Source organism: Hoplias malabaricus, chromosome 17, assembly GCF_029633855.1.
Source record: "Hoplias malabaricus isolate fHopMal1 chromosome 17, fHopMal1.hap1, whole genome shotgun sequence".
NCBI lineage: Eukaryota > Metazoa > Chordata > Actinopteri > Characiformes > Erythrinidae > Hoplias > Hoplias malabaricus.
In genome coordinates this window covers 28,507,854-28,534,386 of record NC_089816.1, presented here as the reverse complement: position 1 = coordinate 28,534,386, position 26,533 = coordinate 28,507,854, and the positions used below count along the sequence as shown (strand labels likewise).

General features: G+C 38.1%; 3 protein-coding genes across 3 annotated transcripts in view; 2 read left to right on the top strand and 1 right to left on the bottom strand.

The window, feature by feature from the left end:
* The first annotated feature begins 72 nt into the window (after positions 1–72).
* On the top strand, positions 73–7,929 carry sybl1 (synaptobrevin-like 1). Its single transcript, XM_066649882.1, has 8 exons — positions 73–213; positions 2,006–2,206; positions 2,432–2,489; positions 2,636–2,773; positions 4,456–4,546; positions 4,642–4,709; positions 4,801–4,893; positions 5,769–7,929. The coding sequence occupies exons 2-8, from the start codon at positions 2,061–2,063 to the stop codon at positions 5,835–5,837; spliced, it is 663 nt and encodes a 220-aa protein (XP_066505979.1). The 5' UTR covers positions 73–213; positions 2,006–2,060; the 3' UTR covers positions 5,838–7,929.
* A 193-nt stretch (positions 7,930–8,122) lies between these two features.
* si:ch211-274f20.2 (calnexin) overlaps positions 8,123–26,533 on the bottom strand; it is a 39,386-nt gene continuing 20,975 nt past the window's right edge. The window contains exons 3-15 of the mRNA XM_066649878.1: positions 16,350–16,423; positions 16,168–16,226; positions 15,464–15,599; positions 15,293–15,374; positions 14,383–14,575; positions 13,529–13,718; positions 13,063–13,176; positions 12,219–12,375; positions 10,989–11,186; positions 10,744–10,863; positions 9,479–9,581; positions 9,314–9,387; positions 8,123–9,198 (exon numbers count right to left, since the gene is read on the bottom strand). Coding sequence (XP_066505975.1) covers positions 9,184–9,198; positions 9,314–9,387; positions 9,479–9,581; positions 10,744–10,863; positions 10,989–11,186; positions 12,219–12,375; positions 13,063–13,176; positions 13,529–13,718; positions 14,383–14,575; positions 15,293–15,374; positions 15,464–15,599; positions 16,168–16,226; positions 16,350–16,423 — 1,515 coding nt within the window. The 3' untranslated portion in view covers positions 8,123–9,183. The remainder of the gene's footprint in view (positions 9,199–9,313; positions 9,388–9,478; positions 9,582–10,743; positions 10,864–10,988; positions 11,187–12,218; positions 12,376–13,062; positions 13,177–13,528; positions 13,719–14,382; positions 14,576–15,292; positions 15,375–15,463; positions 15,600–16,167; positions 16,227–16,349; positions 16,424–26,533) is intronic.
* rhogd (ras homolog gene family, member Gd) lies at positions 20,068–25,503 on the top strand. Its single transcript, XM_066648752.1, has 2 exons — positions 20,068–20,190; positions 22,029–25,503. Exon 2 carries the CDS (start codon positions 22,058–22,060, stop codon positions 22,631–22,633), a length of 576 nt encoding a protein of 191 aa, XP_066504849.1. The 5' UTR covers positions 20,068–20,190; positions 22,029–22,057; the 3' UTR covers positions 22,634–25,503.

Below are 26,533 nucleotides of genomic sequence, written 5' to 3'. Positions count from 1 at the left end.
CTAAACTACTGAACTACACATAACAACACTGCAGTAAACTACAGAACTACAAAAACCAAACTACACTGAACTGGACTCCATTTCCCAGCAGCGCGGCGGAAGTGTCGGGCCTCAGTGAATCGGGGCGATGCGGAAAAACAGTCCGGGGCAGAGGAGCGTTTTCATGCTTTCACTGTGTTAATGGGCTCATCTGCGTGATTTAAACGCGGACGGGTAAATATATCTATATTTTAAATATTATGCACTCCCTGTGTCGGGGAGAAAAAACGTGGGTTTTTCGGTAAAGCACAAAGGCCAATACAGTGTTATGAGATTAGCGTTCGTCTGAGCTCTCCATTAGATTCCGTTAGAAACTTTCATTACAGTCTGTTGAAAAACGTTATGTTATGTTTATGTGCTCTGTTTCTCACTGTTGTTGATTCTGTTTAAGAAAATACTTCGAATGTTTGTGTTAAACAGAGAGGGAGAGGCGGTTTGTTGGAGCGTTGAAGCTCGTCGTTTCCAGAAGGGTTTGTGTTGTTATGTTAGCTCGGATTTAGCTTTAGCTCAATGTTTCACCTTAACTGGGAGGTATTTCTGAGTGGCCAGCGTGTTTAACTGTAAATCTGTTATTCTATAGCTTACAGTTGTGGTTTCATGAAAGCTGTAAAAAAAAGTTATAGGAAGTTCTGCTTTAGACCCTAAACCTTTGCTGTTATCAGGCGCTAACGTTGCTACATAGGAGCTAGTGACTCATCAGTGGTGTTAACCAATATCCATGTGACATAAGATAATGTTACCTCTTACAGCAACGACATGAACTATGAAGGCCTTAATCACAGTAATATATATATATATATATATATATACATATATATATTGAACAAAAAATAAGTGATATAAGACTGTATAAACTGTATACAAACTGTATAATTCTGCTTTTCTCAACTTCTACATGGGCTCACCTTGTGTTGTTAAATGTGAAAAATGTACTAATTGGAGATAAAAGAGGAGAATGTCATGTTATAAAGAACAATATATACATCTAATGTCATGTGAATCTTATTCAGTTACATGAATATATGTATGTATGTATTCAGTTTGTCTTAATTGTAGCTTTTCATTTCTTTTTTAAGATTTGGGATGTGGAAACAAAGTCGACTTTGCCTTAGATTACACCAGTAAAGCACTTATCTGTGGGGAGTGTTCTGCTATTTTTCATAGGGAGTTCTTTGCAGCTTTTCTTTGTTGCAGGAGCTGTGTGCTTTTACTTTCTATATCGAGTTTCTTAGTAACACACTGCCCTCAAGTTTCCCCCTGCTGTTGCTGTTATACCATCCTGTTTCCAGAACAGTTTTTCATAAAATTCAATAAAAATAAGAATCTGCCATTTGTTAATATGCTTGAAATTATTTTTTTATTATTTAATTTTATTTAACTTTATAAAACTTTATATACTTTTTTTAAAAACTTAGGAGACAAGTCTGGATGACAGGCTTTTCATGAAATGGCGTATTGTTCTTGCAGATTTGAGAGAAAGGGTTTTCAATTTTGGCTTTCACCCAGAGAAGCTAACTTCTGAAGATAAATCTTGTGCTAAGATGGAAGCACTGGCTCATCTGTTTTTCAGTGCATAAATAGCAGACACTGCACTGTACCATCTTTCAAGGACTGCAGTACAATGTTCTTGGTTATCTTGTTCTTCTGATTCTTGCTAATATGTTTTGCAACTTTAATCAAATTCAATTTTTCAAAATATTAAAAAATATATATATTGTTTGTCTTCATTGTAGCTTTTCATTCCTTTTTTAAGATTTGGCACATGGAAACAAAGTCTTCTTTGCCTTAGCTTACACCAGTAAAGCACTTATCTGTGGGAGATGTTCGGCTACTTTACATAGGGAGTTCTTTTAATTATTTAACCAATAATTGAGTAACTGACATAGGGGAAAAAAAAAAAATATATATATATAGTGTCTGCTTTTCTCATAAACTTACTGTCATTCTCAATTTCTTTTGTCCACAGCACTTGCAGCCATTCTTGTCATTAAATCAGACCTCAGTTTCCCCTTGTCCCTGCTATGGCAATCCTCTTTGCTGTGGTGGCTCGTGGAACAACCATATTGGCCAAACATGCTTGGTGTGGTGGAAACTTTCTTGAGGTGACTGAACAGATTCTGGCCAAGATCCCATCTGAAAACAACAAACTCACCTACTCCCATGGCAGGTAATGAACAAGTCTACAAACAATTTATTTTATTTTTTGCCGTTGTATTATCTAATAGCAGTAGTAAATCAAGGTGAGTAACCCAACACGGGTTATGTACCACCTTGGTTTAATACCACTAGACATGGTCTCTCTTTCATGTTTTTTTTAATTTTTTTTTATATATTGTCTGTTCTTCCAGAGTGGACTTTGCTTAATTGCTGACTTTCCCATATTCATTTTTAGCTATCTCTTCCACTACATCTGCCATGACAGAATCATCTATCTTTGTATCACAGACGATGTGAGTATGACCTGACTTATTTTCTTGCCTATTCTCTCTTCCTTTTAAACCATTAAACCTTTTTGATGCAGTTTACCAAACTATCAGTGAAGCATTTCATTTTACCTCAGACATAGGTGGTAGTAAGTGGTGTGGTTTGTGTGCAGGACTTTGAGAGGTCACGTGCATTTAGTTTCCTCAATGAGGTGAAGAAACGCTTCCAGACCACTTACGGCTCTCGGGCTCAGACAGCTTTACCCTATGCCATGAACAGCGAGTTCTCCAGCACCCTCGCTGCACAAATGGTGGGTGGCATTGCACAATTTGTATTCCCTTCTCATGTTTCTTGCCTGTGTGTTGCCTATCACAGTTACACAGATAAACTCCTGAACATTTGCATACCCTTTTCCATAAAAACGGTACTCTGAAATATAGTTATCAGGATCACATGCACTAATACCGTAGATAGTTTTGGCATTTATTCCTAGCATTTGTTATTTATTTTTATTGTACAGTAGTCCTTATGTGTACTGGTCGCTATGTGTTTGGATCTGTTACACCTTCACTTTGTGAGAAATTGGATAATAATCGTAAATATAAAGCAAAAAGTCAGATGCTGAGTTCAGTTATACATTATATAGTTATACATTAATAAATATACATTTAATGCATATAAAGTATAATGCTGCAGAATAAAATACCATGTTTATTTAAACACTAAACCAAAATTTATTGTATACTAATTAAAATAAATCATAAAATGTAAGTCCAACAGATGACTATTAAAAGGTTAAAATAGTATTGATTTTAAAAATAAGTTTTTGAGTTGTCATTTAGAAAGATTTATGAATATTTAAAGCATGTAAAATACTGATGAGCACAGTTGTGGTACCTCTGTTGGGGTTTTAATTGGTAAATCTGTGCCTTATGAACTGTGACAGATCATCGTTTTAATAAATCCTGACATCAGTCACAAAGTGACACTGCCATTCTCTTTCTCACTACGCCGGCCTGAATTGGCTGTGTCATGCATGAGAATCTCAGAAACATGTTACGTCCTTTTGACTTAGAATTTTTAGTAAAAATAGTTTTTCACAGTATTTCAGAGATAAGTGAATTTATATTGAACTTAATCAAGGGATTAGCAGAGTAGGTATTACATGAGAAGTGGGTCAGTTGGGCTTTGGGATTAGGAGGTCCCATTTTCACTAGAAAGTTTGGACTTTTGCCCTGGTGTAGTCTCGTGATGTGAGCATGAGGGGGTTGTGACTTATTAAGCTACAAGTTTTGACTCAGGGCATTAAAAAGTGCCATGAGCGTGACTGGACCAATCAAGGTTGTAAATGTGCACCCAAAGTTTGACCAGAATTTTTGGTGAATGATGTAGTTTGCAAGGCACAAAAATTTCAACAACCCATTAGCCTGTATCATTTATAATGTCAAAAGTAATTTTAATGAAACAAATCTTTACTCACTGGTACAGTTGTAATGTCTCCAGCTGAAATAGTTAAACAGGCCACTTATTCACAAAGAGAGTTTTTCGTAGTACTTTTCCAAAATAGCAACAACACCTTCCTGATTGTGCAGATTTAAAATAGACAGTAAGCTGTGCTATGGCAGCAAGATTTTCACAGATGATTATTATGTGGCACTTCAATATTGGCAGGTTTTATTGCCCAAAAATGTAGCAGTTTGTTTCTAGTGCGTAGGGACAGTGTATATTATGGTTGTTCCAAGATGAAAAACAAAATGCTATATCTCAGTTTTTGTTATTTTAAATATTTGACATACTTCAACACACTGCCCTTGACATTATGTGATTTTACATAGAACAGGACAAAAATGGTCTCAAAAGCTAGGAAATAAATAATTGTAGTTAATTTAATAAAACTGTCTTTTGCATTAGATTTTTTTTTTCTCCTAAAATGTTACTGTTTTGGGTGGGTCAAACAGCAACATATACATTTTTACTCCAATCTCCTGGCAGAAACACCACTCAGACCCAAGAGGATCAGATCGGTTAACAGAGACACAAATGCAGGTGGATGACTTAAAAGGAATTATGGTCAGGAACATTGGTAAGATGTGTTCTTATTCCACCTAAAACTAGCTCAACATACAACATTCAAATGTTCACTCTTTATGAAGATATGAATGTTGTTTCTCATTCTAGATCTGGTGGCACAGAGAGGGGAGAAGCTGGAACTTCTCATTGACAAGACGGAGAATTTGGTAGATTCAGTAAGTATGTTTTTATTAGGCATGTGTATTGGCACTTTGGCACAACAAAATAACTGTTTAAATAGCATTTTTTTCCCTTTCTTCCAAACAGTCTGTCACCTTCAAAACAACAAGCCGCAACCTTGCTCGTGCCATGTGTATGAAGAACCTGAAATTAACACTCATTGTCGTACTGGTATCACTTGTAAGTATTACTACAAGGTAATAGACCAAGTGTTAATTTTAATGCTCATAAAATGGAAAGCCATATATTCTGTGTTGTTTTTTATTTATTTATAAATAGCTTATTGATTTATTATGGGTTTGCATTGGTGGCTGAGGATGTAAATGAAAGGACAACACAACACAAGCAAGCTACTGAACAAACAAACTATATCCCACATTACAGAACTTGTCATGAATTAAAAGAAATCTGAAATGAAAAAACACTCACATGAAAGACCAGGCAAAGGAACACAAACTAAATTGCAGGCAAGGAACATCTGGGAAACAAAACAAAACAGCTTGACTATGAAATAGTATATGCCCTGTTCTGGTTGTATTAAGAACTGTGTTTTTAAATTGCAGTGATAGGCATGTGGACAGTGAGGCACATGGAAAAGTGTGCCATGAGAAATGAGCAGGAATCAGCAACCTTGCCCATGCATGCTTTCTTATCCCCAGTTCACCCTGCTCAGAGCAGGTATGATTTGGGTGGCAGATTTTTCTCAGCACTGTAGTGACACTGACGTGGCGGTTAGTGTGTGTTGCTCTGGTACGAGTGGATCAGACACAGCAAAGCTGATCCGAGTTTTTATACACGGTGTCCACGCACTGTCCACTCTTGTAGGTCCATGTTGTTGATGTAAAATCAGAGTCAGTTGCTCATTTGTTTCTGTACAGTCTTTGTTGGTCATCAGTGGACACAGGATGCCATGTTCACTGGACATGGTGGACTATTCTCAGCCCGGAGGACTTTAAAAATGCTATCATTCCTAGAGCTCATAGATTATTGTAACTGTTTTTATTTTGGGGCATGTGAAGTTGGTGTGCATCAAATTATTATTTTTTTTCCCCCAGGTGGTTGTGTACATCATTGTGTCTGCAGCCTGCGGAGGCCTCAGCTGGCCCAACTGCCGGAAGAAGTAGGAGAGGAAGCTGGAGCTTAGTACAAACCCTGCCCCCCTTGCTTTCTAGCCAGGAATGGAAACAGACCACTTTCTCAAGACCGTCACACCACTTGAACTCACCCATCCCTTTATCAGGCATTCCTGGCTTGTCCTCTGTCTAGCCTCCTCTTCTTAACGGTGACTGTAGCCTTACAGACAGAGGAACCAGGACAGCCTGGATGTCCTTTTTCAAACATGTTCTCCATTCTAAACAGGATCCCTCTAGTGTTCAGATCCTTAAGGCAGTACATTTCTTGGAACACAGTAGACCTGAACACGACTGTGCTATAGTTAATTTTCTTTACCTACATTGTGATGCAGTTATGCTTTGATAAAATAGAAATATGGAGATACTTATGTCTGATATGAAAATATATGGTTGGGTTTTTATCATGAGATCCATGTGGGCAAGGCCAGTTTCATGCGCATGGAGTTGTGCAGAACTTACACATTATATGTAATGGTGATTTTCCACTGCATGGTACCTACTCCAATCTACTACAAACTCTACTCCACTCGCATTTTGGTGCCTGATACCTGGTTCCTTTTGCACTACAAGGGCTCTCCCCCGAAATGTAGTCGTTGACATCCCCAATAACATCTCCATTGGGAACCGCAAGGTTTGGAAACCACAACAACATCAGAGATGTTAAGTGCTGTTTACCCATTGTGTTCACGTGCTGTTCTTGTTTTTAGCCATGCATGAGCTCAAACAAATCAGTGTTGTTTTTTTGTTTGTTTGTTTTTTTTATTCCACTTTCACTGGATTCTCTGCTCAGCTATCAATGCGAGGAATGTTTGTACCCATTCAAAAAACCATACTATAATTTCACAAGCTGCTGTTTTACAAACAGCTAGTTTGTGCTGGATGTCTGCATTTTGTCACAATTGACAAGTCTCTCTGGCCAGTCAGCGCTCCACAATCACTATTTTCTACTCTGCGCGCTTGGAACATCAAGCAAGCAGGTATTAAATAGTATGCTGTTTGTGGTACCAAAATTGTCTAATGGAAAAGCAAAAAACCTAGTAGAGTAGGTACCATGCTGTGGAAAACCACTGTAATGTGAACAGTTATTTCTATACACCATACACTAATAATATTATTATTACAAGTTAGTAATTCAATGCACACAGTTCCATAATTGACCATATTGTTTTGAAGTGAAAATAATGCACATTATGTTTTCCACAGTTGTTAAAATTTATTTAATTCTGTGATATTAAATATAAGGCTGAAAGACTGCAATATCTGAAATATTCAGTATCTATCTATTAACAAAAGTGTGAAGCTCACATTTACAAATCTACACTTTCTCAATTCTTTGGATAATTGCATTTGAGATAATTGACAAACATTAAGACAGCAAAACGTTTAATATGACCTATGATAGGAGTGGCACCTTAACTAGTAATCAGTGGTCTAAAAGCATCTGACTTTATTCACACATATTAATTGTTTAACACTGATGTGTATAAAGGCTGTTAAATGTGGAAATGCCAAGCTGGAAGGTACTTTAAAGTGTGACATTCTTTATAGACTTTTATTCTCTATAGATACGGTGGCTGAATTGGAATGCAGGACTAAAGAAATGGTCTGATTTTAATTGCCCAAACCAGTTATGAGAAGTTAGAGAAACATTTTGAGATTAAGATAATCTTAAGACTGTGATGCTTTTCTGAAAACACCAACCTATATGTATATGACATTATCATCATAAGTTTCTTCTTACAAAGATTGATGTGTAGTCCATTAATTGTATTGCACTTCACAATGCTTTAAGTATGTTTGCCAATGTTCCACTATGTACATGCCTTGACTCATATTGAGCTCAGCTGCAGCTGTAGGTGTACAGAAATGAGATTAGTATTGCAGAAGAGGTGAAAGGCATGAAAGACTAGTATAAACTAGTGAGTGAAAGGAGATGATCCATCTCTCTGATTGATATTTTACATATTTGTCTGTTACCATTTGATTATTTTTTTTCAGCAATGCACTTTTTACATATTAAGTTGTCCTCCTGCCATAATGTTGTCAATAATCATGTAATTAATGCTCAGATTTAAGAAAATAAAGTCAAATTAAATATTAATGCTTTTCTTTTAGTCAAGATATCTTATTGTATGGAAATATAACAAAAAATAGGAAATGATAAAACAAGACCCGGTGCTTTATCAGGACTGCAGTGAATCCCAGTCAATGAATTTAATGAATTTTGGCCAAAGTATCTACTTCACTGGTAGCCATCATGGCATCACTGTTGCTGAATGACAATTTGTCTAAATACATTGACACCTGTAGTGAACAACCTAGTCTCCCTGTGTTTCACAAACAAGCTTCAAATACACTTCAACATTCATGTATTTATTCAGAATACATTCAGATTTACGAATACAAGCTCTTGGTGTGCTATTACATTTTTTTTGTTTAAATGATTGTCACAAAGTTGAAGGTTCAATAACCAAATAACTAAAGGAAAAAGATAGATTCAAACAGGCTTCAAGTAATCCAGTGACCCAAGTAAGATTTTAACAGCATTCAGAAAAACTACATGAGATACCATGCTGTTAACAGTGGCATTATTTATTTTATAGTCTTTTATAATTGGGCAAAGCAAGGCAGCAGTGAATTAGTGTTGGTAATGGAAATGAAAGTTGCTTTTATAACAAACCTACAATGTATATCCATGTGTATTTTGGTTTATAACTGGTGAATTTGGCTTGTGGTGGATACCCATCTTTAAGTGCATCCAAATCTTGTATAATCTCCACAGAAAAGCAAGATTTAGGGGTGCTCTGGAGCAACTGAACACCATACTTATTCACACTTATTCAACATGTTCAGCTACAGCAGAATAAAGCCCTCAAACACTGTGCTGTGGAAACGTCCAATTACTCTTTGAATGAGTTAGACCAGAACTAACCAAGAGTAATCCTCTTGAGGATGAATGCTGTAAAAAGGTTGCAACATATTGTCCATAACCTTCACAGAAGGGTAAACAGTGTTACAGAAGCAACTGGTGAATCTCCCTATTAATACGCTTTACAGAAGACTTGTTGGAAGAGTTTTATATGTCTGTTTTATTGCAGTCTTAAGTTTGTTCTATGATCCACACACTTACTTCCATGCTTTTTTTTCCATTTAAAGAGTATGCAGGGAATTTCCCTCAGACTGAATTCAAGCAGAGATGTTACAATAGTTTATGCTCATCATGTAACCTGATCAAAACACTGATGACTTGCAGTGCCTCTGACATTGAAATTACAGCTCCTGCCTGTTACAGCTTCGTTCAAGTCTAATCCAAAGTATCTCTAGCAGAGTTGATGGTTTAGTCTGCTTCAGTCTGAGACAAGAATAAAACATAATTTTATATACATGAAGGAAAATATAAATAAATATATATATATATATTTTTTTTCTTTTTGTTTTGTCAATGAAAAAGTTAGAAATTACCTTACCTTTAACTCCAAATCTGCCTTATTCTGAGCTTTCTTGGTTTCCCTTTTTCTTGGACCAGTTTTGCCCTTGGCCCCTGGAACAGCAGATAATAAAGCAATAAGATACAGTAGGTAACAAAAAACTATAGTCATTACTACAACTCATATAGTTCAATATGTTCTCACCACAGTCGTTCAGAATAGTGTGTCCCTCTGGATCCTGGGGACTGTCTGGCTGAGGCTCGTCAGACTTTTTGTAGTAGTAATCCTGATCCGCAGGGCCAAACCTCTGAAAAGCACATGTTAACATTCATTCATTATCTGTAACCCTTATCCAATTCAGGGTCGCGGTGGGTCCAGAGCCTACCTGGAATCATTGGGCACAAGGCGGGGAATACACCCAGGAGGGGGCGCCAGTCCTTCACAGGGCAACACAGACACACACACATTCACTCACACATTCACACCTACGGACACTTTTGAGTCGCCAATCTACCAACATGTGTTTTTGGACTGTGGGAGGAAACCGGAGCACCCGGAGGAAACCCACGCGGACACAGGGAGAACACACCAACTCCTCACAGACAGTCACCCGGAGCAGGAATTGAACCCACAACCTCCAGGTCCCTGGAGCTTTGTGACTGCGACACTACCTGCTGCGCCACATGTTAACATGTTATATATTAACTTTCATTGAAACCAAATAACCAGCCAGTTCACTCATTCCAACAATCATTCTTCTTCACTGAGATGCAATGTTATTAACTGCACTCAGGCTTAGGCCTGAGCTGATATGTAAATGTCATACCATGAATATTACCAAATTTTTTATGGTACATAATATTCTAATATTATTTGAAGAAATATACACTACAGGTCAACAGGATTAGGCATTGGCCTGTTCAGAAAACTGACCCAACTTGTACACAACATGGACAAAAACTGAACACCTGCTTATATAATATTTCCCTTTAGTGCATTTGGGATTGGCATAGGGAATGCCTCCTATGTGTCTCTTTCTGAGCATCCCATTCCACAATCTAATGGAAGTTATACAAGTTTCGCTGTGCACACACATGCTGTATAATCTCTTTACACTAGCAAGGAATGAAATGAGACACTGCAGCGTCTGCACATGATCTTAGGGTCACGATGCAAAGTGGCTGACATTGAGGGAATAAATATCAGAACTGTATTCTCTAGAGTAAAAGAATTCCATCTAATACCTTTAAGGCCACTTGGAATTTTGGGTACCAAAACTAATCATTCAACTTGAATACTTGACCTCACTACTGCTAGTCCATTGCAGTCTATTAACACCCCTAAAAGTCGGAGTACTGGATGCACAGGCATTCACAAACATATTGTGAGGGTATGCCCTGTACATGTAGATTTATACGAAGTCGTGTAGAGTAACCCATATTCATGACACTACTGTTAAAAGGCTTTACCTTATCAGGCCACATGAAGCTCACAAAGAGGATGATGGGAAGACCCACAGTGAAGACATACACGCCCCACAGCCAGGGACGCTTTGCTGTGGCATGTAACATCCGCTCTACAATTCCTGGCTGGAAGACAGCAATGCAAAATGTATATGTACATCTTCCTAAGAAGTAAAGTTCAATGAAGTAACAGTATAATGTAATGTACTAGAGACTGCTTGCTTTAAGAACCACAATTAAAGAAGACTTACAGTCTTTCTCTGTCTCCACTTGTCCTCTGCCCATTGTGTGATTGTTTGTACGTTGTCAGTTAGTAAAATATTGTCAAACAATACATCGTCAGTTAGGGACCACAGTTCAAAGCCTATTGCACCTATAGGATCCATCCTGAAGGGATGAGGATCCTCAAAGTAAGCCGGGTTAGGGATCATCTGTGGCTTCCACTTCCCCTAAAAGAGAGACCATCATGTATGTTTGATTTATTAAAAACAAACCTATCTTTACAAATTTAAAGTTTGATTCCCCATGATGTGTTTTGTGTCCAAGGCTTGGTTCTTTACTTTGCATTGATGCTACAATAATAATAGACCTACAAAAATTAATAATAGTGTTCGCTTATGGTTTTCTGACAAAATATTAGAACCTTGCTATGAGGATTTTATGGTGTTTGGCTGCGGGAGGAAACCGGAGCACCCAGAGGAAACCCACACGGACACAGGGAGAACACACCAAACTCCTCACAGACAATCACCTGGAGCAGGACTTGAACCCACAACCTCCAGGTCCCTGGAGCTGTGTCACTGAGACTACCTGCTGTTGAATCATTCCATTCCATTATTCCCGAAAGATTCAGCTCCAGTGCTTTACAGCCCAATGTTAAGGGACTTTATACCCTTCTATGAGACATACAACATTTGGCATGGTCAAGTGTTACTACTGCACAGCTTTAGACTGTTTTGTCAATTTTTTTTCTATGAATGTATTATATAAGTTGTCCACTGTTCAAAGTGTGTGCACCTTAGAATAGTTGAATTCTGTCCTTATAAGTTATGAGAGAGGGGATGACCAATTTATGATCAATATAACAATCATTTGTAAAAAACTAAAGAACAAAAATTCTTGGCAGATTGACCACATTTTTAGGATAAGGAAAATAAGGTGTAAAATCAATTTATGCCTGAGCTATGTCATATCTTACATACACTATGACAAAAAGGTGCAGTAGAGGTACATTATTGGTCACTAAAGGTACAAACAGTACCAGAAGGAGAGGTGTATATTTGTAAGCTTTCATTATAGAACTGTGTAAAATATCACAAAATAATATAAGCCCTGGAGGGAATAAGGTGTATGAAATCAACACAATTTTAACATTTGCAATTATAACAAAAAAAGGTACTATTATGTTCCCTAATTAAACATACTGAATATATACCCTTGAGTGTAATAAATGGAAATAATGTGTTTCTGTGTAAGTATACCTGATAATTGGGGTTGTCAATCATCGGTGTTTTCCACTTCCCCTTGTATGCTAGATTAGGGACCACTGGGGGTTTCCATGGCCCACACCCTGCAGCCTCAGCACAGGCGGGGTTAGCAATCAGAGGAGCCTCCCACTCTCCATCCATCTCCACAGACCTGTTCAGATAATGGAAGGTAAAACCTAGTCATATTAAAGAATTAAACCTGTATCAAAAAGAGAAAAAGCATCAAAAGAAACCCTGAGATTTTGGCCATGGTTTTAAACTTCAAAACTTATTAAAAACATATTTTTTCTTCTTTTTTCTTTCAAATATAATGTGTGACATATATTCATAAAACATACTGATAAACTGGCACAAGCAACAAAGATTTGATGGCATCTGTATCAGGCTCATGCCAGTGTCATTATACAAACTGATGTGCACTGGTTTCTAAGAGTAAAATATAATAAGGTATAATAATGTATATGAGGCTGCCTGCCACTCTTGGTGTGTGTTCACAGCCCCTAGTGCACTAGTGTGTGTGTGTTCACTGCCACAGATGGGTTAAATGTGGAACACACATTTCGTTGCACATTTTACAATGACAAATAGCTTCATGTTTGATAATATAATCTAAATATAATATAAATATAGTGTAAATGTGATGTATGTCCAAATATTGTTGGTGTAGTTAGCATTTCTGTGCAGAGGTTAAATTGTCATTTTAAAACATTGTCTAAACTTATAGCACGTATCAGCAGAGTCATAGAGAAAAGGAGCATAGAGTGAAAGATGAAGGAAGAAAGAAAGCCTGACTCATGACAGCAACAGCAGTCATGTGTGGAGTAGCTGGATTACACACCAGTCATGTGGAGGCTGAGCCTCAGGGTCTGGGACAAAAGGCTCTTCCTCTTCTCTCCAGCCTGGGGGTCTCTGTGCTGTGAGGTCAGCAATGAGCTGAGGGGCTTCCTCATCCCTGCACACACAACACTCGCATTGATATCTTCAGCAACTCCTTCACTGTATACAGCCTTAAACAGACGCTGTCAACTGATGCATTCTATTGTAATCTTGCGGATCCAGAAGCACTACTTCTGAGATAATAATTATGTCTAAGATAAAACAAAATTTATTGGCACCAAAATATCATTAAATATAAGAATTTCTGAAAAATTGAATATGTTCCAAATACAAATGTGTCCAGCTCTGAGCTGCAGGATTAGATTTAGTTTAAATATATTATGTTTAGACGCATTTTAACATTAAAGCCATATGTAAACTCAACAAATCTCCCATTGTAGGGTTGAATATTCACATTTCATACACACCAGTCATGTGGTTTTGTTACTGTGGGGTCTGGAATATGACGTCTGTCATCCCAGTTGGAGGGTTTGGTATCGTTTGGGTCCTCTATCTCACGAGAAGGCAGCACTGGTGGATCCATGTCCTCCAGCAGACTACCTTTCTTCACCAGGTTTTGATCAATTAAAATTTCAAAAGTGTTGTCTGGAAACAAATCTGAAAAAGAGTAGAGTTCCTGAAACTACATGAGAAATAATATTCAGATTTGATTTATGTGTTGATTTTTCTGTGAGAGAAGCTGGTAAAGGTGTTTTAGAAAAAAAGAATTAAATTAATCTTAAAACATTATGGGGTGGTTTCCCATACAGGGATTAAGCTTACTTCAGGACTACAAAGCATTCTGAATTGTGATTTTCCATTGAAAGGACGACATAGTCTAGGAATTGGCTTAATACCTGCCTGGGAAACTGCCATTACATTACATTAATGTAGGTTTAAATCATTGCTGTATCAGATTAATAACACATTAATTAAAAAGTAATCTGGGAAAACTGTTCAGTTACCAGTAAGTCCACCCAATACATAGAAAATATATCAGTGTAACTGAAAACAGTACCATGGTCTATTCACATGCCAGTATACCAGTAAACACTAAGAAATGACCTGTAATTACTCTATCCTGAGCATATTGTGGATATTGTCAGTACTTGAAGAAGGCTGAGCAACTGCATGATTCATTCAAAGAGAACATAATTATTCTTGTTCAACTGAATTTGGTGCTGCCTAAATGCTGGGCACACATCACTGGACACAAATGTTACATAGTGTAACATTTCTTGCCTGTACATTTAAGGGCTTTCCTCTTATTCGAGAAACTTACAGAGAGTGTAGAGATGAGAGGATCGGTCAGTGAAGTAGTCACTCAGGTCAGTCTGAGGCTGCTGAGCATGTTTCTCCTCATACGTCCCAGTGACAGGGTTCCGGTAGCGGAAGATGAAATGGACTTTATAAGTACTGCCACACTTGTCTGGACCAAACATAATGGTGTATGGGGTGGCATCACTGAACTGACCCTAAAAAAGGATTCCCAAGTTAAAGAAAGTCAGAATATTTAGAATTAATTGTTCATTTCTTGTAGCGTTAATCCATTGTGTGTAATTTTTTTTTAACCACTTAAATCCATCCATCCATCCATCCATTATCTGTAACCGCTTTTTCCAATTTAGGGTCGCGGGGGGTCCAGAGCCTACCTGGAATCATCGGGCGCAAGGCGGGAATACACCCTGGAGGGGACGCCAGTCCTTCACAGGGCAACACAGACACACACACATTCACACTCACACCTACGGACACTTTCAAGTCGCCAATCCACCTGCAACGTGTGTTTTTGGACTGTGGGAGGAAACCGGAGCACCCGGAGGAAACCCACGCGGACACGGGGAGAACACACCAACTCCTCACAGACAGTCACCCAGAGCGGGAATCGAACCCACAACCTCCAGGTTCCTGGAGCTGTGTGACTGCAACACTACCTGCTGCGCCACCGTGCCGCCTACCACTTAAATCCTTCAGAATTAAACAAGTATTCTTTGCTAACTGTATCTTCTAACTAGCTGATACTGGAAGCTAATTGTGCACACATAACTCCAAAGATAACCATGGAAGTGTGGTGCCTGATGTGATAAAGTTCCATACAACAACTTTGGGATGAGCTGCAGTTGATAATCATGTTCAAATAAGTTATTACCTATGGTTTCTGACAAATATATATGTATATACATATTTCATACCAAACGTAGACTGTCTGAATGAGAAAGTAGCTTGATGTAGGCTCCACCACAATTAATACCCTTCTGGAAGTGAACCTCATACCTATGGAGAATTTAGTGTTTCAATACAGTCAAACAATTTAATTAAATATTTTGTGACATAATTCATTAAGACTGAGTTGAATGGCTTACTGCAGGCAGAGAGGTTTGTCTCTGAAGTGATACACTGTGCGTAAATATGCAGCAATAGCATGATGATGACCAGGGGATTTCAGTACAAGGCCTTTGTCTCCTGCTTCATTTTTGGGCTCCTCTACAGCCCAGACTCCTGAGCAGAAATATGAAAGTACACCACTGCTATTGCATCAAACACAAACATAATGAGTGATCAAATAATGGCTCTTATCAACTCAGATTCCACACAAATTGTCAAATCATCAAGACACTGCCGAACAGATATTTATAAAATCAGAATCACGTCGATGGACTGTGTGCAGTGATTGTGGCTAGAATCACGATCCTGAACAGGGGTTAATTAAAATGAATGAAATTACACAAACAAGGAATTTGTTTTGGTGAAATCAAGTGTGACTGATCAGACTAAAATAAACAAGAAAAATATTAACATAGGTTAAAATTAAGGGTTAATAATAATAATTATATTTTAAGATTAGGGGTTATAAATAAACCAGATACAACTAAACAAATGGGCAAGAGATCCAAATGAATGAAGCTAAAGGAGATGAATGTATAACATATGAGCAATGCCTAAGCAGCATAAAAACAAACGTTTTTACAGAACATTACAGTGTAAAGAGTGTGACATAAAATTGTGCAAGAAATATTTGAATGGAGTGGAGATAAAAGGGTTTATTAGAACACAAAACCAAGCTTACCATCATATTTATGAATGTCAACATCTTCCTCTTTCAAAGCCTGGGATAGGACCCACTTTCTTCAACATGAAAATAGGCATGATAGTTTACACATGTTTTCACATGTCTCTTAGACAAAATTATGATAGCTAACACCTTAAAAATACATGAGGAATGAATAAGATTCAAATGCAGGGAGTTACCTATCCAAAGAGTCTTCATCAAATGTTTCTGCAAAATATGCTTGAGCTGGAGTGTTGGCAGATCTGTAAATACTCTAAAAGTTGGAATAAGGTAGGACAACTTAATATTAAATTACATTTCTCAATGTAAATTAGCAAATTGTATTTAATTTGTATTGCACTTTTTTGTTTTTTGTTATGTGTACTAATATTGTCAGCGTTTTGGGTTCTTGAAAAGTGCTTTATAAATAAACGGAATTATTATTATTAGTAGTAAAGTATCTGGTGTTTCTTCCTTTACACAATAATATATCATTAGGGGATTCAGAGAATCTGAATCTTTTTTACATTTTTTTTTGGAAATCATGGATGCCGGGTCCTCCGGGCTAAAGTGGAGAGGAACCATCTTGCTTGCACAGTGGTGCACAGTTTAAAACCCAGTTCAATGTATTGGGGCACATTAGTGCACATGTCATGGGTGACTTGCATGTATGTGAGGGCACTGTTAATGCTGAACAATATATGTCATAAAAATTCTGTCATATAAACAATGTCGTTTTCAGGGAAGGTCTTTCTCATTTTAGCAAGACAACACCAAGCAACTTTCTACATGATTTACAACAGCATCATCCCATATAAAAGAGTTCATAAAATACCTAAAGTGAAAATAGTTCACTTTCAGAATTATAGCAATTGTCCTCCTCAGTTCCTAAATGCTTACAGAATTTTGTTAAAAGGAACAGTGATGCACTGCATTAATAAACATTCTCCTGTGCTAAATTTTTTGGAATATGTTCCTGGCATCAAATTCAAAATGGGCAAATATTTTCAGAAAGCAATAAACCTTCACAGTTTCAATAATAAAAGTTGTCTTTGTACAATTCCAATTAAATATAGGTTTTAAATTATTTGCACATCATTGCATTCTGTTTTAATTCACATTTTGCACAGTGTCCCAAATTTTCTTGAAATGTGGATTGTAATTGCAGAGAGGGGAAAAAATCCCATAAAGCAGGTTAAATAGCTAGCACCAGACAGAAAATTCTGCTGCTCAAAATGTCAATAAGAAATGGCGGTAAATGGGAACCGGGAAAATCAAGGCAAAATCTGAAAGCAGAAAACTCTGAGAGAACTGATCCTATGCTGGCCAAATATGCGAGACAATCCTCAAGGGCAAGGGCCTGTAGGGAGGAACAACTGAGATACAAATAAATGGAGTGGTAGATGGAATGTATTCCACTTTATTTCAGATATGTATGTATACAAATGTGTCAGTCAAGGGACTGAATTTGAAAAGAGGCTGAGAAGAATAGAACAATGATTTAAACATCTTTAAATCAACTCAGACGTTATTAAAGGAACACAACCTAAAAACCAGTGTAGGTCCCTTTAATTATCAATCAAAATACTGTGTGCAGATTTATTGTAAACCTACATTTAAACTAAATTTTCAAAAACATTTGTGGATATTTGAATCATCTGGTGCCCAAAATTAACAAACAACTATAGTTATAATCGTTGTTGTTAGTAGTGGTAATAGTAGCCGTTCAATCAATCTTGATTAGACCGATAGTTGAGAAGATTCCCATATTAAAGACTGACCTGCTGCTCTTTGGTGAGACTGAAAGTCAAACACGACAATAACACTATCACCGCCGGATGACTGAACATATCTGTTTATGTTTTAGTCTGCGAGAAAGACAGATTTTCTTCTAAACTGTCGTAATGCTGTGAACTATTGAACTGTAGACAGCGGTTGCGCAGAGTTGATCTCTCAAAAGCCAAATGTATTCGTTTAATTCGCTTGATTTTAGTTCTGTTCGGTTATTTCCCAGGCTTCAAAGTCTCCTTCTCCATGGTCAGTAAAAGCTTCCTGAATACTCAAGCGTATTAATACTGGACTTTGGTCACCAGCCCATTCACCAACACCGAGGAAACGTGAAGGAAACACTGACATTTACCTCCTAACTGAAGTGAATAAGAGTAGACTATCGCTATGTCATTTAGGAATCAATATTTAAGCTTTAAAACAACACACAACATTAGGTTTCATATGATTTTTATTTGTTGCTGACAAACTACAGGCTTCCGTTTTCATTTCACATTTTCAAAGGTCAGTTTTTAGCCAGTGTGAAATAATAAATATAAGGTACTACCTATTTTGACCTGACAGCATCGCGCACTACACCTAGCAAGCGACCAACCAGCTTGTGTTTTACAAAATAAAAGTCAGTCAATCAATTACATTTTATTTATATAGCGCTTTTCACAACAGAAAGTGGTCACAAAGCAGCTTTACAGAGATACGGGTCTAAGCCTCCTATGAGCAAGCCAGGGGCAACAGTGGCAAGGAAAAACTCCCTCAGCACATGAGGAACCAAAACTCATACAGGGAACCCATCCTCCTCGGATCTACACCAAAGAGCTCAACAGAGAACAGAACAGAAGTAAAAGTGAACTGATGACAGATAAGTGGGTTATAGTAATGTGAAAGAGTGCCCACAATGATCCATTCCTGTGGAATAAAATTGTCAAAATAATTTCATTTTTTAACTTGACAACGAATGTTCTTCAGAATAAACGGATTATAAATTTAGAATAAATAACATTAAGGTTTTTTGCAGCATTTATTTTACCTTTAGAAAAAAAATGAGACATTTACTGTAAACACTTCATCTTTATCAGGATCACAGTCTGGAACTTACACCGTGTCAAGGGGGGCTAGGCAGAAACAGACGCCAGTCCATTGCAAGGCATCATGGACAATTTCCCCACAATCTACCTACTAACATGTGCTTTTGGGGTGTCTGAGAAAGCCAGAATATAAAAACCAAGCAGAAACGGAGAGCACATCAAACTCAAACAGTGACCTTAGGTGAAGATCGAATCCAGGACCCCGGGACCCTGGAGCTGTGTGTCAATGACACAACCTGTTGTGCCACCATGTGGCAAAGGCATGAACTTCAGACAACAGTATTGCAGGGATACTCTAACAAAATCTACAATAATACCTACAGCATTTTACAAAAGTATATTTAAAGGTATATTCAAAAGTAAATTTACCCAACTGCAGTTGAATGAGATTACTAGAGCATTAATTTTCTTGGGTGGTAATTGGATGCAAAATATATATACAATACCTTATATTGGAGGAGCACAGTTCCACAAACTAATGCCAGGAGGGTTTATATTTTCTTATTCAATGCTTTTTGTTGCATGGTTCGTTCCTCACCTCTGAATGTGAGGAGTTCTGTATAGTGTGTTCTCCCTGTATCTGCATGGGTGACCTCCGAGTGCTCGGGTTTCTTCTCACAATCACAAAACCCACGTTGGTGGATTGGCTGTGTGAAAATGTGCAGTGGTTTGAGTGTAAGTTACTGGGTTATTTTGTGATGTCCTGTGATGGGCTGTCTCCCATTCAGAAAGTGTTCCTCCCTTGCGTCCTGTGTTTGGGTTGTAAGTCTTTGGACCCCCATTGTACAGGATGAAGTTGTTACTGAAGATGAATGAATGAATGAATGAATGAATAAACAACTTAACACAAAAAAACTAAAATTTCCAGAAAGAAATATACAAAATATTTACTTCAAAAATACATAATCAGTTTACATTTTACAAGATTAGATCTTTATATGGCTGCCTCAAAAACATTTGTAATAATTAAAAAAAATAATCATAATTTATAAGCAGAGTTATAAAAACAAAATTTCGGTTAAAATCGCGATGTCTGCGAATATAACACAGTTGTGCACGGCTGTGTTGATGTCAACATTGCACTGTTATTTTGAAGGCCGTTGACTGGTACGGTGTGGTGTGGTCGGTGTTGAGCTGCTGAACGGGGCGCGGGAGGATCTCTGAGGCGGTGAGACACAGCTAAATCAAGCAAACTTTTATTTCACGCATATAGTTTTTAGAGGATACACCGTTAATTATATTAAAATAATGTAAGCTGTATTTGCACGTACGACTGATAGAATTGTTTAAAAAACGACCACAAATGAAGGGAAACATGTAACTTAGCTCTCCCCCTAGCCCAAGAGCTAGCTAACTAACGTAGCCATTGTTGGCTATCGTTGTGAATAGCTTTGGTTAGTTTGGGTGTAGCTGGCTCTGAACACGATAACCAGCAGTAAACCGTACACTCGGTTACCAGTCTGTTAAAAGTAACGTTACAGTTACATACCCATTTATCACATATAACAGATGTTATGTTCATATTAAGCAAGTGAATTTCAGCTTTAAGCTATAGTTAGCTGCTACTTCGCCCGGGTATGATTCGAATTTTCCGTTCCACCTTAAACGGTGCAGGGGTTCCACTGTCGTTCCGCTGCGCGCCTTCACCATTTGTGAATCATTTAAGGTGGAACGTAAAAGTCGAATGAGAACCAAGCTTTAGCCCCGTAAACTGAACTTTAGCGCTACTGACCGCGCTCACTGTCAGAGTTAAAGTCTTGTTTTTGTAGACAGTAAATTAATGTTATGTTTAAAGTGATGGTATTGTGAGCTGGTCCGATGTCCATCGTGCCTGGTGGGATATTCGGTCGTGGTGTTTATTATTGTGTTTAGTGTTAGTTTGAGTGGTAGCCGGCTGGGCGGAGGACTGAGAAAACTGCGCTTCCTGAACTGGGTATACTTCATATACTAACAGAGAAACCATAAACTTCCTGCCGTCTGTAAATGTCTCTGCAACTGCAGACAAACAGCAGTGTTTTCTTCGCACGAATCAGTGCTGACAGTAATAGGCCTGGTCAGACTTAAATTGATTAATTATATTTTCAGTTTATCAAATATCCTACACATCGGCCCAGCGAACCAAAAACAACGATGAATAAAGACTCGTCCAGTGAAATCAAGTTTTTACTTAGCTAATGTGCCCGAGCTTTTTTGTTAAGGTACAAGATATTTAATATTCTGTGCTATGGCAGAGTATTTCTGATATGAAACTTCCATTTCCAAAAGCAGTCTCAAACATTTAAAATTTTAGACATCTGGAGTTTCTTACGTCATATATCAATTGAAACAATACCATCATTTTGCAGGGTGTGGCTTTCAAGTTACAGAGTTAGGGTTATATTCATATATCTGTGCATATAGAGTGAGGGCGTAGATTTAAATCTAGCTACTTTTAAAAAGATTTCAGAAAGCCCAAAAACACTTTGAGTTTATATAATTTTTCTGAGCTCTCAAAGAAAACCACATAGGCCTCATATTTTTCAGATTTAAAGTGTGAATAGGATCTGATCTGGTTAAATGTTCACTTTTTAAAATTTGCCATATGTTGAAATATTTGTAGATTAACTTTGACGTTAATGACATGTAATTTGTGTTAAAATCAAGGCACTTTTTTGTGGCTTCCTTTATAATTTTTGCTATGATGTCTGTTTCTGATTTGTTGTTACGTGAATAAGGTTTAAATGCTGAATAAGAGAAAGAGTTTTTGTTTTGTCTTCAGCTGATGTAGACTAGGCGCAGAAAATGTGAATATGATCAACGTAATGCAGTACAACTACAATTTTATTTTTTAAAGTTTAAAGAGTTAAGGGAATGTTTCCATTAGACTTTTGTGCAGATTCAGTTTTTAAAATGGACTATTTATATTGTAAAATTTTTATGTTAAATGATCATACCATGGGAAACAGAACAGCCCCAATCATGACAGGCTTACAGTGCACCTGATTCCTTTCCTCTCTTGCACTGTAGGTGTCCCTGCTTGTGTGGACTGACGAAGGATGCAGACGATAAAGTGTGTTGTGGTTGGGGATGGGGCTGTGGGGAAAACATGCCTGCTCATCTCCTACACCACCAATGCTTTCCCTGAGGAGTACATCCCCACCGTGTTTGACAACTACAGCGCTCAGATGAGTGTGGATGGCCGCACGGTTAGCCTCAATCTCTGGGACACAGCAGGACAGGAAGAATATGACCGCCTGCGCACACTCTCCTACCCACAGACCAACGTGTTCATCATCTGCTTTTCCATTGGCAGCCCCTCCTCATATGCTAATGTTCGGCACAAGTGGCACCCTGAAGTCTCACACCACTGCCCTAGTGTGCCCATCCTCCTTGTGGGCACCAAGAAGGATCTGCGCTCTGACAGTGAAACCGTGAAGAAGCTGAAGGAGCAGAACCTGGCACCCACCACTCAACAACAAGGCAGTGCACTGGCCAAACAGATTAATGCTGTTAAGTATTTGGAGTGCTCAGCTCTTCTGCAGGAAGGTGTCCGAGACGTGTTTGCCGAGGCAGTGCGTGCTGTGCTTTACCCTGTCACCAAAAAGAATTCCAAAAAGTGTGTGCTTTTGTAGTCTGCTTTGCTGCCCCAAGAGACTGCCAGTGGAAATGGACATGCAGCAGTCTGTGGACAGCCATGCATGGGATGATAGCCATCTCTCCTCCTTTACTTTCCTTTTTTTTTTTTTAACCACTCTACATATTGGTTTTGGCTCCCTGATTAGTATTCTGCAGTCACCAAAATATGCGCTCTTTGCTGTAACTGAAGCATTTGCTCCTGATTTTTAAACCACTCTCCTTTCTGGACTCCTTCCTCATCTAGGAATTATGTGGTTATCAAGATCGCTTGCACTTTCCTCAGTGACACTCTAAAATGGAATGCAGCATATGGAAACATCCTGCTAAAAAATAATAAAAACAATAAAGCAATACACACAAGGTTGGCAAGTTGGCTGAGGTTAAGACCTGGGTTGGATTAGTGGAGGAAGATGATGGTCACCTCAACTGGCGATGATTACTTTAACAGTTTCTCAAGAGGAAGGCAGAGCTGACAACAGATATTTCATCTACATTTTACTCTGTAATTCTTAAAAATCCATCTCAGATTACCTTCAAGTGCAAAATGAAAATGCCAGTGAGAACAGACTGTAATGTGATCCAGGCTTGAATGGCATTAAGCCATGATCTTGATTCTTGGCATAGTGTAATACCTGAGAATGAGCTTTAGTTTTTCCAAAACTCTTTTGATATCCGTTGTATTTTATCTTTGCCGGTGCAACACCCAAAAAATGCTTAACTCTTAACTGAGTCATGTTTTATACCGTTTATTGGGGTGTTAAATATATGTGATAATATCATGTGAAATATGTGCCTTATCTAGAAGGTCACAACACGTTTTGGCTACACAAAAAGCTTCAACTATATACAGATGCTGCCTAATGGTTCATGAGAGCTCTAAGTCTATTCTTGTCAAAATGACTTTAGCAAATATCACACCGTCGTGAAGTTATATTCCAGACTTCCTTGTTGGCTTTTCTCAGTTATGCATAAAACATACTCGTGATTACCTACAGAATGCCTTACTGACCTACAGTAGCCTCATCAGCTTAATTCTAAATTCTTCACCTCTTCCCGAGTTAATCTATGCCGTCTTTCTGAAAAGTCCTTGCCTGTCATTTTATAAACATTAGAAGCCTCAATAGTACATCGCCTTGTCAAAGTGCCTTGCTGTGTGCCCTCCAAGAATGAGTGAGCATACATTTCAGCAACAGCCGCAAAGCTCAGACAAATGAACAAAGCCAAGGCAGTAAATGGAGCATTTGTCCCTTGTGCCTGGAAGTTGAGTGCTAGGCATCCGTGGCTGCTCCAATTGTAACCCTCAGTGTCTAGCCCAGTGTTGTCCCCGTGACGCATCGCTAACAGATGGAGTGAAAACCCCACATTTTACAGTTTTAATTTGAAGTAAATGATGTGCCCAGCACTCCTCAGTTTGATGCTGATGACTGTGTGCATGTATATGTATATATATATTTTTTTGGCACCTGCAAAATATAGTAGCTTGCAGCATTATATATTTGTGTAAAGCTGCAGCATTTACTGTTTGAGAAACTTGGAGGCAGTGTCCAACCTGTGCATACAAGTTTTGTGGTGGTTCTCATGAAAGATGATTATTATAACTGACATGTCATTTGGTGTATCGGTTCTGTCTTGGTGGACAAATGTAAGAAAGGTTTACTGACAAATTGAAATAATGCTCTTGGAACTATTAATAGGTGACTTGGTGGTACATATTCAAAAACTGCAATTTTCTTCCTGTACCACTTGGTCACCCTATAATGCTTGGATTAAATGTGTAGGACCCACAAAGAGTACAAGCATGAATGCAGGAATGTTTTTTTTTTTTAACCTTTTTTACACTCTGAAATGCTTGATACACGTAGGCCTTAAGGATAGAGTTCACAGTAACTGCCTTAAAAAGTTTGCCTTCCGTATTCAACCGAAATCATTGTTCTCAAGACATCCCTTACTTTGTCTGTTCGTCTCAGTCTAGGCAGTGGTTGATAGCTTTGGCAAACTGCAATACATAAGCTTAAACAAGCGAGAATTTATTTTGCATCACAGCAGTAAGTTTGAAATGTAATGTGGTTATGATCTAGGCTACTACTTTCAGTTTTAATCTGAAAATGTGATGCCTCTACTTCTGCATGTGTGATCGCCATCTCGGGTTTGTGGCAGATATAAAATTAAAACTGACACAACTAAACGCTATTGTGGTTTAAATGCTGAAGGGGTTCTTAGTTTCTTTGTCAGGACCATGCTAAACACAATGTTGCACATACTTGTAAGCAACAAGACCTCCTTGACTTGTTGCAACTGTTATAAGTCACATCTCTCTGTTCTTTATAGCTTTTATTGTACATTTTTACTTTGATATTTGTCTAGCCAAAGAGTGCCTTTGGATGCAAAGATGTCAAATTTGTCTCACGAGTAAATGGACCTGCTCTTCTATGAGTAAACATTTTAGGAGTAATAACTGTAAGCCATTCCATATTTTAGATTTATTTTTTTTGCATTTTTGTAAGGAATACCACAATGCCAAATTTACCAAACCACTGATAGATCTTTTATTGTTGGAGAAATAATGTATATAAGAGAAAAACCCTCTGAAGTTTAGGGTCACTAATTACTTTGGGAAGAATGAAATGTGAGAATGAATTGCAGTCTGTTGGCATTCCTTTCTTTATTTCTTTCCCTTGTTCAGTAATGCTGTCAAAATGGAGCAGATGAGGCCTCACACTGCCTCTCATCTGCCTGCTATGGTGTATGGTACTACATGTATACACTGGGAACTTGATTTTGTCCAAATTTTCATTTTTATAGCAACATTTGTATAAATGAACTAACAGTGTAATGATTTTAAATTATGCTAAATAAAATTATAATTTACGATTCATGCCATGGTGCTTCCTTTACACTTCTGCCTTTACTGCTAGTCTTGTGCATGTGATGGAGACGTGACAGTTTTTTGTAGGGTTCAGAGGGGAAAAAAATGAGCTCAGCCATGGGCAAGGAGTCAGTGGAAACGAATGACTGGTAAGATGGAAAGAGGAAACTGATCAGTAAGTGGGACGGTGTTTTACTGCTGACATGCCAAATTGCAGAACGCTCTCATGCCCTTACTAAAGCAGGTTTCCGCTGCTCCTGTGCACAAGCCACAACAAAAGAAGCTGGTACGCATCGCCGCTTGCAGCACTGCAGGCTGAAGGCGCCCCTCTAGCGTACACCTTCTCACCTTAACTGCACTGTTCTGCATTAAGGCCCACAATCCATGCTTTGCACTTTCCTGTTTGTGGTTAAGGTTCAGTAGCATTGTGCTGGTAAAAAGACTGTGATTAAAGATGGTGACATAAAAAATGCCTTGCCAAAACTGCGTATGTTATTACTGCAATCTGCATGCTAATCTGGCTATAAATGCAGTCATTCAAAACCACTCAAATTGGACTATGAATTAAAATCCAGTTCATGGTCTTTGCTGGTCCTAGTGATGATGCACTGCTGTCATCACATTTTGTGACCCTAGGTTACAAATAACATCGTTTATTTTTTGTTTGTGTGTGTAAGGGCATTCAGCCACAAGAATTTTTTTGGGTGATTAGTTCTGAATCTCACGCACCTCTCTACTTCATCCTGAACGTATTAAATAGACCCATTCAAGAGCACCATTCCACTGCTCCATTGCCAAATGCTGAGGGTACCCCTAGCCCATGTTTGTCACTGGACATGGTGAATTTAGGGTCATGTGGCTACTTCAAAGAATTCTGCTGTCATTTTATACTTATCTATGGCAAGAAGATTACGCTATCTGTGTATACAATGGGTGCACCTTCGCTGAATGTACTTATTACAGAGAGCCTCCAGAACTCAAGTCACATATAAGAATAAAGACAAAATTGCTACTATAAAATAACTGCCAT

Excerpts from the sequence above, each read along its gene's own strand:
- rhogd (XM_066648752.1), top strand. The coding sequence starts at position 22,058 with ATGCAGACGATAAAGTGTGTTGTGGTTGGGGATGGGGCTGTGGGGAAA.
- sybl1 (XM_066649882.1), top strand. The coding sequence starts at position 2,061 with ATGGCAATCCTCTTTGCTGTGGTGGCTCGTGGAACAACCATATTGGCC. Across the intron at positions 2,207-2,431 it reads CTCACCTACTCCCATGGCAG|CTATCTCTTCCACTACATCT; the intron begins GTAATGAACAAG and ends ATTCATTTTTAG. Across the intron at positions 2,774-4,455 it reads GCACCCTCGCTGCACAAATG|AAACACCACTCAGACCCAAG; the intron begins GTGGGTGGCATT and ends ATCTCCTGGCAG.